This window comes from Schistocerca piceifrons, chromosome 9 (assembly GCF_021461385.2).
Source record: "Schistocerca piceifrons isolate TAMUIC-IGC-003096 chromosome 9, iqSchPice1.1, whole genome shotgun sequence".
Lineage (NCBI taxonomy): Eukaryota > Metazoa > Arthropoda > Insecta > Orthoptera > Acrididae > Schistocerca > Schistocerca piceifrons.
The window spans coordinates 206,985,955-207,004,702 of NC_060146.1; the positions used below are offsets into that span (position 1 = coordinate 206,985,955).

The 18,748-nt window shown below is 38.3% G+C and overlaps 1 protein-coding gene across 5 annotated transcripts in view; it reads right to left on the reverse strand.

Moving 5' to 3' along the window:
• The window catches only part of LOC124717046 (XK-related protein 7-like), a 39,543-nt gene extending 23,367 nt beyond the window's left edge, over positions 1-16,176 (reverse strand). The window contains exons 1-2 of one of the 5 annotated variants that reach the window (XM_047243714.1): positions 8,205-8,396; positions 5,553-5,628 (exon numbers count right to left, since the gene is read on the reverse strand). In XM_047243714.1, the coding sequence (XP_047099670.1) occupies positions 5,553-5,614 (62 nt within the window). In that variant the 5' untranslated portion in view covers positions 5,615-5,628; positions 8,205-8,396. Of the gene's footprint in view, positions 1-5,552; positions 5,629-7,855; positions 7,875-8,204; positions 8,397-14,642; positions 14,768-15,747 lie in introns of those variants that run through there. The other 4 variants (XM_047243713.1, XM_047243716.1, XM_047243715.1 and 1 more) reach the window with 4 other exon arrangements.
• Positions 16,177-18,748: the final 2,572 nt, after the last annotated feature.

Here is an 18,748-nt window from a genome sequence, read left to right on the forward strand (position 1 = left end):
AAATAACTACAAACCCTCAGACTCAACGTTGCATACTCAGAGTTGCAATATTAAAAGTTTTCGCTGGTTTTGTTGTCTAGGGGCTGGGATACGTAGTTGCCGCATTACAGGCCAAATACTGCTGAGTCTACACTATATGATAAGAATGCACAAGTGAATCAGATGGTCGAAGGTTTCTATCACTCGGCAATTGTGAATTATGAAAGTAACATATAAATTTATAAATGAAAAATTGTAATTAAATAAAATCTGCATTTACTATCTTAACGACTTTAAATGATGAGTACGATAGTAGAAGTACTTTCAAGATTGCGGTATATTTCTGCAAAACACTTATTGGTGTCGATGGTCCAGCAATTAAATGAAATATAAGTTGAACAACAGGGAAACAATAGATTCCTACTACACGTAATTAGTTATGAACAACATAGCTCGCGAGACATTCACTTCTAAACGGACACTACATCTTCACTGCAGAAGTTGTGGAAACCACACAAGAGCACAGGTTGGCACTCCGAAATATTTCTATCCTCCGTGATCACGCGCAAACTGCTCCACTGTCCAAGTCTTTCTGCCGACTGTCCATCCGTCGTGCTGTACTGTCCATGTCCAGCACTCACTCCTGGGTCCTGTGCCATCCTCCCCAAACTGCCACACTTCCAGAACTAGCTCCCACCCAGTCTCCCCATTCACGAGCGCTGTCATTGGCTAGAGCACTCGTGCCATATTTTCAAGCCAACGCACCGACACACATACTTAAGCACATATGAAATACTGGATTTACATTTAAATACTTGAAATCAAATAAAGATTCCTATGGCTGGACCATAAACACATTCCAACACACATTATTAACTAAACAAACAAATTAAATAAACATACATAAAAAGAAAAGAAGCAAAAGTTAGGCGAGGAGCCTAATGTCTCTGTGCTTTCTACAACACAATAAATAATTGACCAGTTTCTTCATGAATAGCATATATCGGATATTAACAAAGATATAAATGAATCAATATATTTATATAATAGAGGGAAACATTCCACGTGGGAAAAATATATCTAAAAACACAGATGATGTCACTTACCGAACGAAAGTGCTGGCAGGTCGATAGACACACAAACACACACGAAATTCAAGCTTTCACAACAAACTGTTGCCTCATCAGGAAAGAGGGAAGAAGGGAAGGAGAGGGAAAGACGAAAGGATGTGGGTTTTAAGGGAGAGGGTAAGGAGTCATTCCAATCCCGGGAGCGGAAAGACTTACCTTAGGGGGAAAAAAGGACAGGTATACACTCGCACACACACAGACACAAGCAAACATTAGACATTGCTTATGCAGATTTTGTCACTTACCACCACCATCAGCTATGACAACTCGCAACAAATGGAACAGAAGTTCACTGAGCCAAAATGTCTGCTTGTGTCTGTGTACGTGCGGATGGATATGTGTGTTGTGTGTGTGTGTGTGTGTGTGTGTGTGTGTGTGTGTGTGTGTGTGTGTGTGTGCGCGCGCACGCGCGAGTGTATACCTGTCCTTTTTTCCCCCTAAGGTAAGTCTTTCCGCTCCCGGGATTGGAATGACTTCTTACCCTCTCCCTTAAAACCCACATCCTTTCGTTTTTCCCTCTCCTTCCCTCTTTCCTGATTAGGCACCAGTTTGTTGTGAAAGCTTGAATTTTGTGTGTATGTTTGTGTTTGTTTGTGTGTCTATCGACCTGCCAGCACTTTCTTTCAATATAAGCATGCTACCACCATTTTTTCATGTAATTGTGGAGTACTTATGGCCTGAATGAGATTTTCACTCTGCAGCGGAGTGTGCGCTGACTGAGCACTTGCCCGCGAAAGGCAAAGGTCCCGAGTTCGAGTCTTGGTTGGGCACACAATTTTAATCTGCCAGGAAGTTTCACTTATGGCCTGACGCGATCGATCGTAATCAGCCACTTTGACCTCCCAATAACTCATGTACTATTTAAGTTACATGCCTGTAATTCATACCAATTTAGGTTTACACTAATAGCTTTTTAAAGACATGGCAATAGACAAAATCGGATCAAGCGTTTATATTTTGGAAATTCATTGCTGGGTGTTACTCGTATAATTTACCGTCAGATACTAAACTTTAAACTAATAAAGATATTGAAAATCTGATTACACCATCAGAATCATTGTGCAAATAATGGTAATGTACATGTTTCTTTTTGAATTATCATGATTGATCTGGCTACTATTAATTTCTGTACGAACTGTGAAATGTCTGCCATTAAGGTTTCACACAGTCCGTCACCTTTGGCACTCCCGGCATAGACATATCCTTCATCAACACAAAGCACTGTCCTTTCAAATTGGTAGGGATTCCCAGTTTCTTGCTGTGTGTTAGGTGTGAACTTGTCGAATATCAAACCACCAGAGAGCGTAATACAATCATGAAAACTAGACAAGGAGTCAGCCCACATGAAAATCACTTTTATGTGTTGCATTGGGACTGTGTACATCGCAGTTCAGTTGAAACAGTTTCTACTACATCAAAGCTTAAAGTTGCAATATCAACTGTATACTGTGGCCTGTGACATCTTCAAGATTGTGGGTAGCCCTATTTCAAGCCCACCCCTTGTGGTTACAATTACTGTTCAGTTACTCACAGAGGCCCAGTGTGGACTGTATCATATGGCAAGCAAAACTTGGTAGATATTATAATGTGTGAATGCGGAACTGATTTATGCTGGAAAAAAAATTAGTTTAAATTTTCGCCTCAAGGTGCAAATCTGGCACTGCACAGCATCTCGCCAACGTCTCCGGTGCTATTTTGAACAAACTGTGTAAGCAGCAGTTAATAATACCAACATTATGACTATCTCACTTATTTGACCTGTTCTGCCCATGTCCCGTCCCTAATCCATTACATATGAAAACATTTCTATGAGGTGAATGAAAATCAAGCAATGAGATTAACTTTTTATTTTCCAAAGTTTTTATTTGTAAACAACAATCTTGTCCCCTTTAAAGCAGTTCCCTTTGGCAGCTATACACCATTTAGCCATCACGTTATGGCAAGCAAAACTTGGTAGATATTATTCCCAGTCTTGGTAGCAGCACTGAAATGTTTCTATTGGTAAGGACTTTAACACATCATTCACATTCTTTTGAATAGTCTCCAGAGTCCCAAAATGATGTGCTTTTAAGACTTTTTAAATTTTGAGAAAAGAAATATTTCACAAGGACTAAGATTTGATGAATAGGGGAGGGGGGGGGGGGAGGGAGGGGGGCTGTGAAACAACAGGAAAGCCTTCAGAGATCAAAACTTCTGTAATGCAAGTGGCCGTGTGACATGGAGCATTGTCAAGATGTACCACCCACTTGCCTGTAATGTCAGGTTTCACTCCGTTCATCCATTTCCTGAGCCATTGAAGGACGTCTTTGTAAAACACTTGGTTGACAGATGGTTCTAGAGCAACAAATGCCTCATGCACGATACCCCTACAGCAAGAAAGCAAATCGGCATTGTTTAAATCTTTGATTTGCTCACTTGAACTTTTTCCAGTTGAGGAGATATCTCAGCATGCCACTTCTCACATCGCCACTGTCTCAGGATCATACTCAAAAAATCCAGGATTCATCACCTGTCATCACATGACTGAACCAATCATGGTCACTGGAAATCCTCTCAGGAGATCAATGCATATATTTCTTTGATTATCTTTGTGTTCATTTGTGAGGTTTTTTTTTTGGGGAGGGGGGGGACCATTTTGGCACAAACCTTTTGCATGTGCAAAACTTCAGTCAAAATTTGATGTACGATGAAAGTGTAAGTTTTAACACATCACCCACCATTCTTATCGTTAAACATCTGTCTGATCTCACAAGAACAAACACATGTTTGATGATTTCACCAATTTTTGAAGTTGAATGTCTCCCTGAGGAAAGTTCATCTTCAACGTGTTCTCAGCCTTCCAAAAATCATTTGTGCCAGTGAAAAACTTGTGCTCTTGGCACAGAATGTTTCCCATAGGTCTGTCTCAACTTTTCATGGGTCAAACTTGCAGATTACCCAAGTTTAACACACAAAACTTGATGGCATCACATTGCTCTAAAATTCCGATTTTCCATTATCGTGAAACAAAACAAAAAACAATTTCACTGATGGTGCTCTCAAACATAACGTGATGACGAAATGGAGCTGAAACTTAGATTGAGCATCTGGAAAGGATGAATACACAGATCTACACAACTAGAACAACATAGCATTTCCAGATTGCTCGCACTGTTTTCAGTCTCATTACTTTTCTTGTACACCTCGTAAATGTCTTTCTTGCATTGACAGTGCCAGATCTGCATCTGGTGGCCAAAATTGGAACTAATTTTTCTTCGAATGTAGATCAGTTCTGCATTAATCCCTTAGCATAACTACCAGGTTCCACTGTCATACAATACTTACAGCCCACACTGGGCTTCTATGAGTAGGCGCACTTTATTATAACCACGTGGTATAATATGGTGACCATGATGTCATTCATTACATCTGCAAACAAACATAAATAACATTATTTAACTCCTACAATAAAATGAAACTAACAAGACAGCTAAGGGAAGTAGCAGTTTTGTGCAGCAACTAAGTAAATATAAGCCTATAAGAATAATGACACTAACCCAAAACATATATTAACCCAAAAATGAAGCACATGGAATTCTCAAAGGCGTACTTTTTAGAGCCTATGTTTATTAGACGTTTTAACTTTGAATGATCATTCCTGTCATATCGCTGCATATTAACTGTTCCTCCTAGAACACCCTAAACAGCTCATACGAGGCCCTCGATACTATGGACCAGCAAACTACTCCAAAACTCAATACTGCAAATTTCACCTGGCCTACATGGCAGCTACAACAAAACCCACAGTACTAAGAGCAGCACACTCAAAAGTCATCTGCAATCAGTCCAAATAACTATAGGGACTTTGTCTTACTAGCTAACATTCTTCGCCCATTGCAATGAGCAGAGACCTACTTGTAAATTTCCATCATATCTATGGCTAACAAATAAGGAAATATGATATTAAATCTCCAAGCATATTAAACACGAAGCACTAGTAATTCCGAACATAAACAGTCCATCAGCGATAATACATAAAGTTGAGATAAGTCAATAGGAAACTAGCATAAACTCTTTGTAACAACCTGATACATTCAGTTCACAAATGTCAAATGACTCACTAACACACCTAACGCACAACTTTGTAACATAGACATCTGACGCAAGAGAGTGCCACCAAATACTACAACACACCATCTACAGATATGATGTGACTCAAGAACACTGAGCCACTATAATGTCACACAAAAGAACATAGTTACATCATGGGTCGAAGCAAAAAGTGGAATCACAACGCTTGGTTGATCCTTTATTACCAACAGCAAAAACTTTTAAGGAGTAAATGCACTGAAAGTGTGTGTAAGGGTTCTAAAATCCTCAAGAAACACTTCTACAATATTTACAGCTACCTACTTTACACAATATTCTTACTACTTACTTGTGCTGAACAAATGCTATACTTACTTTAGAAGCAATGGCCCAAAAGATAAGTCTATAAGACGACAATCCGCAAAGTAAGTCAACATAGTTTAATTATAGCCTTGAAGAGTAGATTAAAAGTGGTAGTGTTAACTGAATGCATTGTACATCTGAAGAACTACTTCACAGATTTTTAAAGAAGCATACAATGAACATAAGAAAACCTACTTCAAAAGTTAGATTACAAACATTACAGGAACAAGTGAGCAGTTTACACCTTACACTCCTTGCATTCAACCACTATTTTCTATTACCACAAACTTTATGGTAATAAAGTGAATGAGCACTGACTGAATAAAGGCTTGTCAGAAACGACAACTCCTCAGTTCAAATTGGAGAACATGTTTTGCAGAGAAATACTCAGGAATGGTGGCAGTTGCATATTGGTAAAACATAAAATTCAGCAACATAGCCAAATTTGAGAGCTTGTTCAATGAAAGAGACATAGAACTCTCAACAGCAGAGCTGCCACATCAAGATATAATTATCCATATATTTGCCATACGGTGTCAAAAATGTTGACGTGGTCACATGGAATAATTCGTTTAGAAAATATGTACACCGGCAAGTAAAATACTGTCTCATACATGGAGCCTTTAATGTTGATTTCCTCAAGGCCAATAAATTTAAATGAAATCAAATATATACTGGAATCCCCTAGCACAAAACTAATCATAGCTGACACAGCTCAAATAAGCAGTACTTCTACAAAAACTATTGACTAGATTTTTATAAATACAGACAAACAGGCCGGAAATACAGAAGGGTCCGATTCCACCCGTCTGCTTTGAGTCACGACGTCACAAATATGGCAGAAACGACCATACACTATGACTCCAATATGGCATCTATGACGTCATTATGTAAACATGACAACAAAGACAAAAATACATTGAAAAATTGACACACACACACACACACACACACACACACACACACACACACACACACACAGAAATTGGGGGTTTTTGGGTGGGGACAAAGTAAATATAACCAAATTCAGACACACACCACCATACCAAACCACACAAAACGACAAAAAGACCGGCAACACAAAACTCCCCAAATTCCACTAAAAACAATATCCTCTGGAATCGGACACTTCCCTTGGCCTATATAGCTCAACAGCAGCTCCCGATTCCACAAACTGGAACTGAACACTTCCCTTGACCTATACAGCTCAACAGCAACTCCCGATACCAGAACACAGCCACAACCACACATCGGACTAACACTTCCCCTGACCCCAACACACAACAAATACACTAAAAACAAGAAAAATAAAAACCTACCACAACAAAGTTCCGGCGCCATAACCTAGTTCGGCTACGACAATCACACACAGGTGCGCGCACATGCACACAAACCAATGGAAAAATACACAACCAAAAGAAAGACCCAACCCACCCACACCCTACCCCCAACTCAACCTCTCCCCTCACCCCAAAATAAAATACCCATAAACAAAAAACAAATGCAAAATAAAAAAAAAAACTCAATCACACACTACAACTCAACAAAAACTGCAACAAAATAGATCCTACACAACTAAATCACAAACCAACACACTCCCCCCCCCCCCCCCTCCTGCAGCCACCCAAACCACCCTAACCAACCACCTTCAGCCTGTACATCTTACCAATAGCCCTTAAAAAACACTGAAAAAAAAAAAAAAAAACAATAGCCCTCAGGGAGGCTATTCCGCCAACAGTACTCATCTAAATGAGACTAAAGGTTAGAAGAGCGCCTCTTCACACTCCCAAGAAACTGACTTAACGGCCCCCCACATTCCCTCTATAGTATTTTGTACAAGCCCCCGTCTTATAATTTTTAAAACTCTAAACTATGGTTCACAACTTAATGATAGTACCCCCTCTCACCCAACCCCCCTATAAGAAGAAAAAGCATCAGAAACTACCAGTGGAAACCCAGTTCTATAAACTCCTCAATTAACCCCCACTAATTCCACCTTAGACTGCCCCTACACAACCCTAAAAACACATCACGAACACCCACTCCCCGGTACAATAGCCCACTGCCCCACACAACCGGAGACCAACCACTGACTTACCCCTCCCATACTTCCTTTTCCCAAACTGCAACTCGTCCACTTCCAACACAACCCCAGGCCCACTCAACTTACCCCTGTACTTAATAAACTCAGAACATACTTCACAACGAAAAGAAAATCAGTCAAGCACACTCCTCTCACTCACGTGCGCAAAAACTTTGAGAGTATCTATAACAAAAGTAATATGTTCAATAACACAATCTCGCGCAAGCCTAACCTAAACTTCTCGAATCAGGAAATGCGACGTATGGAGCACCATAGGTTATTCCTATGGCACCGCCACATATAACCATCCCTGGTCTGAGACACCGGAACTTTTGCCAATGTCATTTCATGCCAACAAACAGCGCACTTAACCACCTCCGCAATCAACCAAAACAGCTGTAGAAATTTTATCAACTCCAACGGAGTCGCGCCCATCATAGCATGTAATCGCACACTATTAATTTTATCGGTCCTATCCATACCTAACAAGAGCAACAACAAATTAATTTACTCAAATTAACACACAACAGTAAACAGCATGACAATAACTTTCACACAAAAACAATAAATCGTTAACTCACTGAAACCAATTCCGCTACACACACAGCCAAAACGAGAACCAGCCAGAAGAAGCAGTAACATCAAAATGAATCCAATACACCAGACAACACGAAACCCCTAAACACACCATCAGAGGGCACCACGAATGGCAACGCAACGACCTACAAACACGCCACACTCACAAACCAAACTCCGCACCATCATGACGTCACACATCACAACAGCCTTACATCACGGGTCAAAGCTGACGGGTGGGATCGGATGCTCGGGTCGACCCAACAGGCCTACAAGACAAAAGGCAACATTGGTTTTAGTGATCACCATTTGCAGATTCTAAAATGGCTATTACATGAAACCACAAAAATCAGAGCTAATGTGTATGTAAGTTCAGTGATGAAAATGTTGAACACCCCCCCTCCCCGGCCCCGAGAAGAGGAAATGGGGCTGATGTTTACATTTCAAATATGACACACAAATATTCCAATAAATTTAAGGCCACATACAAACCTGTTATTTTTTATAGTTTTTCCAAAACAAATATCAGTAAAAATTCTATACAAAATTCAAATTAGTGATAATATCAGGAATTAAAATACAATCCCAGAATAAGAGGAGATTCTATGAATGCTCAAAGCAAACCACAAAACATGTTTTCACTGTTTTAAACAGTATAAACAGGTAGCACAGTTAGAAAATGACAATCAAAAAGCAAATTTCAGGCTTGAGACAAAAGCAATGTTGAAAAATAATCCAAAAAGATGTGGGAGCTACAAGAGTTCACTGCAGCAACTTTGAACTTCATGAAAGTAACAATAAAATAAATAATTCCAAAATAGTGGCTTGTATTTGTACAATAACACTACTCATGTCTCTTATTAACACATGAGGAACAAGCCAGTAAATATAGTAGTTTACACAATTACAACACCAGAACAAAATATAACTATAAATTTCTTGTAACACAGGTCCATAGTGTGTATAAATACACCAAAAGGAAGTCACATTGTGCTTATACCCTTCAAAGTTATAGGTGAAAAGATTTCCTTTCAAAAAGAAAATAACTACTTTCAACAAAGTGGAAAATGAAAAGTGACAGATCTAAGTGTCACTACAGGTGGCTCACTATCACTGTGCGGTCTGAGTGACTGCAACTCCTTTTTAACCTTCTCCTAGGTTATCCTCGACGAATGAACTATTATTTTCTGAACAGCATTTAACATGGTTCCCCTTGCATAAAGTATGAGAACATGGGGTAGGTTCCCAAATGTGTGAGGGGCTTAAAGATTTCTGAAGCAATAGAAAGCAATATGTTGTCCTTGACAGTGAGTGTTCATTCACAAAGGTATCATTAGGAGTGCTCCCTAGGAAGTGTGACAGGACTGCTTTATTCCCTACAGACTTATAATGTGGCGGACAGGGTGGGCAGCAATCTGTGACTGTTTGCTGATGATGCTGTGGTGTCTGGGAAGGTGTCTTCAATGAGTGACTTAGACAAAATTTCCAGTTAGTGTGATGAATGGCAGCTAACTCCAAATGCAGAAAAACGTACACTAATGAGGATAAGTATAAAAAACTATACTGTACTGTTCAAATTCAGTGCTAGTAATGTGCTGTTTGACACGACCACAACACTGCAGAGCAATATGAAATGAAAAGAGCACATGAGGACTTTGGCAGGGAAGGAGAATGGTCAACTTTGGTTTATTGGGAGAATATTAGGAATGTGTGGGTCATATGTAAAGGAGAGCATGTGTAGAACACCAATGCAACACATTATTGAGTAATACTCGAGTGTTTTGGATCCCCACCAGATCAGATTAAAGGCAGATACTGAAGCAATTCACAGGGAAGAGATTCACTGGGAACTCAAATTGGAATCCCTGGAAGGAAGGCAAGGTTCATTTTGAGGAACGTTATTGAGAAAATTTGGAGAGCCAGCATTTGAAGCTGGCTGCAGAATGATTCTGTTGTTGTTGTTGTTGTTGTGGTCTTCAGTTCTGAGACTGGTTTGATGCAGCTCTCCATGCTACTCTATCCTGCGCAAGCTTCTTCATCTCCCAGTACCTACTGCAACCTACACCCTTCTGAATCTGCTTGGTGTTTTCATCTCGGTCTCCCTCTACGATTTTTACCCTCCACGCTGCCCTCCAATACTAAATAGGTGATCCCTTGATGCCTCAGAACACGTCCTACCACCCGATCCCTTTGTCTTGTCAAGTTGTGCCACAAACTCCTCTTCTCCCAAATCCTATTCAATACAGAATGATTCTACTGCTGCCAATTTACATTTCGCCAAAGGACCACAAAGAGGAAATAGGGGAAATTAGGGCTAATACGGAGGCTCATACATAGTGTTTTTCCTTCTACATCTGTCTGTTGGTAGTGCTCCTGAGTGCTGGTCAGCAATTTTGACTCTTAATTTATTAGTTACCTCATTTGCATTTTCCTTTGGTACAAGAAGCACATTTTCAAAGTTTAATTACTCTTACATTTCAAGTTTGCAACATTCACCAATTTGATGTCTACAAAACAAAAAAATAAATGTAAAAAAATAAACACCTTTCTGTTGGTAATTTTCTTCTTTCTTTGCCATAAGTTTCCAAACAACTCTTATGGGGCACAAGCAAAATTTAGACTTTGGAAATGTTCTCTGAATGCAAAACACAAACTGAAGTAGCACGCAAGTTCTCGTTGGTCCATAATACAACATGTTTTATATATCCAATATGGAAACACAACTGATTATAATAAAAAGACATGAATCCTGAACCTACAACAATGGCATAATTTCATCAAAGATAGCACCTAACATTTAATAAGAGAGAGAGAGAGAGAGAGAGAGAGAGAGAGAGAGAGAGAGAGAGTGTTGTGTGTGTGTGTGTGTGTGTGTGTGTGTGTGTGTCGGGAGGGAGGCAGGCGCACTGTAAAAGAATAGATGTTAATCACATGCAAAAGGCATCTCAAGTAAAAAAACAGTTAAATTTTATGGCAAACATGTCATATCCCCACTCTAATTGTTGGGCCAAGCATATTCTGCATCACCAAAATGAAATTGTGTGTTATCGGTGGCAATGATAATGCTATGTGTGTCGATTGTATTAGACAGCTGTAGACTCCTGCAAAACGAAAAGCACAAAGCAACAAGCCACTGTCTAATTTCTTCACGGTAAGTAGCAATCTGAGTCAGTCCATGTCAAATCAACACACCTATTTTACCTCACCCTCTTAGATTTTGCTGAAAGTTGGTATACTTATAGTGGGCACTGAGACTAAGAAAAATACCAAATTTCAATTTTTCATCTCAAACCATTCCTGAAATATGGCTATGTAAACTTTTCAAAAACCAGCCAAAAATGTGTGAACGGACTTTTTTTAAATTGTCCTAGGAGCTGCCCTAATTGAGCTAGAGAACTGGGAAAGGTGTCATTTTGCAGCATTTTGCATGCTCTTTCCAGGGATATACAACAAAACATAGCTTCTAATTAATAACCTTTTTCAAAATACTAATCAATATTTTGATTTATTTTTTTATTTTTTTTACAAAAAGTACATAATTGAAAATTTTCAAAATATTTCCATAACTACTTCATACTGTTGTAAATCACATGGCAAAATACAAATCTGGGATGATGTTGGGTTCATTGTTAAAAAAATTATTCCGGACTCTTGTTTTTCACTAACGGCCCTAGTTTGACCAAATTGACCTTTAACAAACAGGAATTTCTTTAAAATATACTGAAAGGTAAGTAAAAAAAAGTATTACAAATATCAAAACATCACCTTATTAAACCAAAACTAATCATTATATTTTATAATTAAGTTGATTGCTTATTTTAATTTCATACAACTTCACTAACAGTATATTAACCGATACAACAAAAACAAGAAATTGAGCCTTTAACTACAAACTGAAATAAAGTATGAATAAGTACAAGTATTTACATAATAGTTCTGGTCCATGATGTTTGAAATGGAACTATTAAAGAAATTAAATACATAATGGTTCTTTTTGAGTAACAGGTATCTGTACATGCTAGATTTAACACAATAGGTACTAACAATAATTTTGAAACAACTTTCTATAAAATATATGTTAATACTAACCTGAGACAAAAATTAAGTTTTGAGTTGAAAGCAATTTCCCAATAAATTGTCTTGGAACTTCACATATTACATTTTAATAAAGCTGACTGGGTTTGGTTTACATCATTTTCATTAAGAATGTATGTTCTCCCTGTCTGTGTAAATGGGTTCACTTTTGTGAGAACATCCACAACTGACACCCACAGGACATCTGCATCTGCAGGATGACTTAGCTGGTTCACATGGATGAAGAAAAGTTTTTTTCACTTCATCAAGTTCTTCGTTTTTTTCTAAAATGTATCCAAGCCGCCAGTTTCTGCCATATACAGTGGTGACATAGCCTGATACACCTTGTAACTTCAGTTTGTCTGGTGATGTAGTTACTTCTCTCTCCCAACTCTGCATATCACCTGAGAAGTATTTGACTATTAATTTTGATGTAGTGTTGGGAATGAAAGTGTGAAATTGCTGTGTTCCTTTGATTGACAATGCCTCTTCAAGTCGGCTTTTTAAGAATATTTCTGAAGCAGCATAGTCTTCTTGAGTGGAATATGCAAAATCAACATTTGTGATATTATCTACTGCCCACTCAAATAGATCTCTTGCGGTTTGGATCTGATTTTGGTATGGCCTTTGCAAACTTGCACGAGATGCCAGTCTCTCTACTGAACCCCCTACTCCATCACAAGGCCCTTTCCCATGTGCTGCGGCTGACAAGTGCCACTCAGCTTTTATGTTGAAGTCTTCCTCATGAAGGCAAAAGTTCAGGAAGTTTTTCTTATTTTTATACTGAGCAGCAGAACCGTCAGAATAATAGTATATCTTTTTTGGAATCTTTTGAAATGTATTTGTTAGATATGAAATTAGCTTCTTTTGAAAGGTGTAAATCGCAGTTGTAGTGTGCTCCAGGCAATCAGAAACAATGACAAAGCTCATATGCTCAATTTTGTCTTTCTGTTTGTAATATATAACAAAAGGATGAATGGTAATCTGTTTTCTTGTCCAGTGGAAACTCTGAGCTTCATCCTGCAGAACTATACTAAAATTTTCTGAAAAATCACATATGACAACAAATACAGATTCCATAAGGTTTAGTTAGTGAAAAACAAGAGTCCGGAATAATTTTTTTAGCAATGAACCCATCATCATCCCAGATTTATATTTTGCCATGTGATTTACAACAGTATGAAGTAGCTATGGAAATATTTTGAAAATTTTCAATTAAGACTTTTTGTAAAAAAATTAAATCAAAATATTAATTACCATTTTGAAAAAGGTTATTAATTAGAATCTATGTTTCTTTGTCTATCACTGGAAAGAGCATGAAAAATGCTGCAAAATGACACCTTTCCCAGTTCTCTAGCTCAATTAGGGCAGCTCCTAGGGCAATTTTAAAAAAAGTCTGTTCACACATTTTTGGCCAGTTTTTGAAAAGTTTACATGACCATATTTCAGGAATGGTTTGAGGTAAAAAATTGAAATTTGGTATTTTTCTTAGTTTCAACACCCACTATAAGTATGCCAACTTTCAGCAAAATCTAAGAGGGTGAGGTAAAATTTTTATTTAAAGTGTGTTGATTTGACAGGGGAATGACTCATCTATCTTTTCCCACAGTGTTGATATTCCTACCTGGAGTTTCCATTGTTTGATTGTAACAGCATTCTCTAATGACAAATTACGACCCAACAGCACTCCTACAGGCTGACTGTTCTCTATTACATTAACTACTGTCAAGAACTGATGTGATTCATTCGTTAATTAGTTCTTCATTCATTCATCAAAAAGTGTTGTGCTTTTGGGTTCATACTAGACCAATGATTCTTGGGATAATTATATCAAGTATCCAAATGGTAAACTGCCAAGTGTGATTTTTCTACTAAATAAAGTAAGGTATTGTATCAACAAAAAACTACTGGTTCTCAGCTACTATGCATTCTTTCAGTCACAGCTGCAGTATGGGGGTAAGGTTATAGGGAAATCTGCTACATACAAACTGCATTTTCAGATGGCAGAAAAAAGCAGTCAGATGTATTCAAAGATTGGTCAGAAAGAATCCTGTAAGAAATATTTCAGTCAAATCAATATAATGACAATCCCATGTCTTTATATATATACAACTTCTTAATATATGTCAAAGAAGAAATAAAAAAAATTACTCCAAGAATGAATGTACATGTACACACTACCAGAAACAACTGCAGGTTACACATTCCACATTCAAAGGCAAACACTAATACATAATAGCCACAAACACATAAGTCTGACAATGTATAATAAACTGCCACAATCAGTAAAAACCCTGACTCTAAGTAAATTTAAGATAGTAATAGAAGCATGACTTAAAAATACGTCATTATTATTCAGAGTAGAATACCTTTAAAGCAAAACATTGGACATGAATAATGAGGGAAAAAAACTCGTAAACACGAGTATCATAGCTGTGTAATCAAAATATACTTTTTCGTTCACGTAAAGTGTAGAAACATCGGAAATACGGAAGCGTCCGATCCCACCCGTCTGCTTTGACCCATGATGTCACAAATATGGCGGAAACAAAAACAAACATACGCACTTTCCACAAGAAGCCTAATGACACTAACGGGACAAGCGCGGGAAATGGGGTGTTTTGGGCGGGGGCAAACTAAATATAAACAAATTTAGACGCCTTGCGTAGCTACAACGTGTAAGTGAAGACAGCCATGCATGAATACCCACCCACCTCCCCTGGGGTCGTAACCCCTGCAACCCATATAAGATAAAGATGCTTCAGTAGCTGATTAGTGTTTTTTGTCTTTAAAAAAAAATCTCACGGGATAAAACGAACAGATCAGAAAGATAAATATAATAAACTAAAACAGAAATTCGAGGAAACAGATAATTAAAATAAGTAATAAGTGTTTTTAAATTTAAAAAAAAACTCACGAGATAGAACGAACAGATCAGAAAAGTAAATAAAATAAGATAAAACAGAACTGGAGACAGCCACACTCAAACCAAACTCCGCGCCGTCATGACGTCACACACGACAACACCCATACGTCACGGGTCAAAGCCGACGCGTGGTATCGGACGCTTCTGTCGACCCCACGTATCCTTATATTAAAAGTAATCACTTCATTAAATGACAAAGAAACACATTAGAAACTATACTAAGTTTATGAACGAGAATGTGGAGGGGGATAACAAATATTTGCCTAGTATTGTGTGACACAGTTAGGAATGTATTAACAGAGTATTTTGATGTAGTATTAAGATAGAAGCACTTGGCCAGAAGAGAACGCTGATGATCAAGAAGACAAAGAGTAACAACAGCAATGACAAACTAAGACCAAATTGCAAGTGAAAGGTGAAGACCACTATCCCAAACGTTTGTTTGTCATTTAGCTTCCAAATATAGTTCATTAGTTTAGGATTGCATGACACCTGGGATAATTAATCGTTTAAAAAAACACGCATAATTTTGAAATAATATTACTTACATTCTTGTGCTAATCACGGTGTTTACGAGTGCTGGGAATAGTATAAATAGAAGTGTTAACTTGAAGTAAACATATTCGGCGCTAGCGTAGTAAGAATACGCCAGATTAGCATCGAGTGCAACGTCTGCAGTGTGACTTATTATTGAAATTATCGGTGATAGTATGTCTCGATATGTAATGCGACTGGTTTTTGGAACATAGTCCGTATCGTCCAGTCTCGTAGCTGGACGACAGTTTTCATCTTCTGTTTCACTGGCATCGCTTCTAATAAACTGCATTTTAAGCCCCTACACAGTACTCGCTCACATATCGCTTTTCTATGGCTTACTGTTAGCTCTTTGTTACACATTACATCACGCGTATTAGCCTCCTTTTCAATTGACAACTTCGCACATGTCAACAACCTGTACAAACTGTTTGACAGCTTACACCAATACACCACGATGTCGTAATCGATTGTTGAGCATGAAATAGTATCGTATCGAAAAGCTAGAACTCTGGTAGAATTCCGGCAATACGTTCCAAGAAAGAGAAATATTATCTGAATACTGTATATCATTTTAATAATATTCTTTATTTTGCGCCGATTTGAATAACATAAAAGTATTTTGTCGAATTACGCTCCACCATTGATGTATTTCTTAGCAGAGTCGACAGGTTTGTGTTTGTTAGTAATAATATCAAACAATATCGGAATATTAAGTACTATTTCACTTCTTTAATTCAGTGCAGTAATACAGTATTGTAAAACTGTATTATGCACCCCAGTATTAAACATTTGCATGTTTAATGACAAGTACTTGAGGCGGTAATGGAAATCAGTCACAAAATATTTAGAAAAACATAAACTAATAAATAACAGTCAACACGTTTTCGAGCAAGGTACAGTACAGAAACATCCATCTCGGACTACGCAACAGAAATGGTAAGAAATTTGGAGTTGAATAAATATGTCGTTAGAATTTATTTAGATTTGTCAGAAGCTTCCGATAATGTGAACCATTAACACATACAGGTCGCTGCCCATTAGAAACTGCGAGTGCGCATTTATTGCCGTAACAGTCGGCGCTCGGAGAACCTCCGCGCGCCACCTTCTTGATTTTTATTTCAGGTTGCTGAGCAGTATATCTGTGCGGTGATGTCTGGAGATGAGTTTTTCGTTCTTGTAGTACATCGGATGACCGATAGATGGCGTTCCTGCCTCCTCTCACCGATATGTGACTCCAAAAAGGCGCCAAAACAATTTCCGCGCATTCGTTCTTGCAGTGTGCTTCTGCAGTTCTCTTATCGCAAACGTTTGTTGTAAAATGGGGGACAGTTTGGCCGAAGAGGAAATTCTGCGGGTGCTCAAAGAATCTGGATCTGAAATTGACGATAATGGGTCTGAAACTGACATAGTTCTTCTGAGATAGATGGTAATTATAGTGGTCAGTCATTGTGTTTAGGGATCACAATTATATCCTCGGCAGTTTCACTGACTCGTGTAATTTATTTTGAAGGTAATAACGAGTGTTCCGAAAATGAAAATGGGCCATCAGATGTATTTGAAGGGTGTGAAGCTCCCATTCAAAGAGGCAAAGTCAGAATACAACAACAGCAGGAGTCTCAAAGCAACGTTGTTGACTGGGTAAATGACGATGTGCAGCATCAATTAAGGCCCTTTGAAGGCGTATGTGATGTCTTGGCACCTTAGAACGCCGAAAGCACTGAATTCGACTGTAGGAGCGTCTTCATTGACGCGAATGTCATAAAAAACATAAAGCCAGAAACAAACCACTACGAAGCAGCAACAATTTCCAAATTGCGGAGGCACAATAAGATAACTTCCTGGTCGCTTTGGACCAATTGGTCTGCTATGACACTACCTGAGATATATCAGTTTTTTGCTATACGTAACTATTCACATGTCTCTTGTGCACAAACCTAATGTTACGGACTATTGGAGCAATGAGCTAATACTAGATTCCTCTTTACCTGTAAAAATCACGAAAAGAGACAGATTTAGGTCAATTTACTTTATGTTTCAGGTGAATAACAATGATAACTTTGTACTGAAAAGCAAGAGCAGTTTTTATCCTGGCGAAAATCTCACAGTTGATGAAGGTTTATGTCTAGTCAGAGTGAGAATTCGATTTCGAGTGTACATCAAGAACAAACCGAGCAGGTACGGTATAAAATTTTGAGGTGATTCAGCAACTGGATGTGTTTTGAACTGCGAAGTGTACACTGGTGCAGGTGAAAAAGACAACAGTGCAGATTCAGTGGTGCTAAGTTTGTGTAACAGTTATCTACGTAAGGGTCATACACTGTACATGGACTGGTTTTATACTTCTTTAAATTATTTGGAAGATTGTTTGATGAGGAAACATCTGCTATTGGCACAGTAATGAGAAACTGAAGAGACCTACCAAAGGAATTCAAACAGAATATAGCCGGCCGAAGTGGCCGTGCCGTTCTAGGCGCTGCAGTCTGGAACCGCGAGACCGCTACGGTCGCAGGTTAGAATCCTGCCTCGGGCATGGATGTGTGTGATGTCCTTAGGTTTAACTAGTTCTAAGTTCTAGGGGACTGATGACCTCAGATGTTAAGTCCCATAGTGCTCTGAGCCATTTAGCCAAACAGAATAAGCTAAGAAGAGGTGAAATAATATTCAAGAGAAAAAATTCCATGCTAGCACTCCACTGGAAAGATACTAGGGATCTGTTTGCTCTTTCTACCAAACACAGAATGACAAGTAGTGTTACAAAGACAAAATCCAAGGCTGGAATGGTATAAAAACTGAAGCCTGCTCTCATACTTGAGTATAATAAAAATATAACTGGTGTTGATCATGGAGATCAGCTAGTGACCTACAATTATTTTCAACAATAAACAATGAAATGGTGGAAAAAGGTATTTTTTCATGTATTTATGATGTGTGTGTTCAATTCTTACATTCTGTACAAGAAACTTCGGCCTATCTCTCACAAATGAACCAGCTTGTTTACTTTTATGGTGTCCA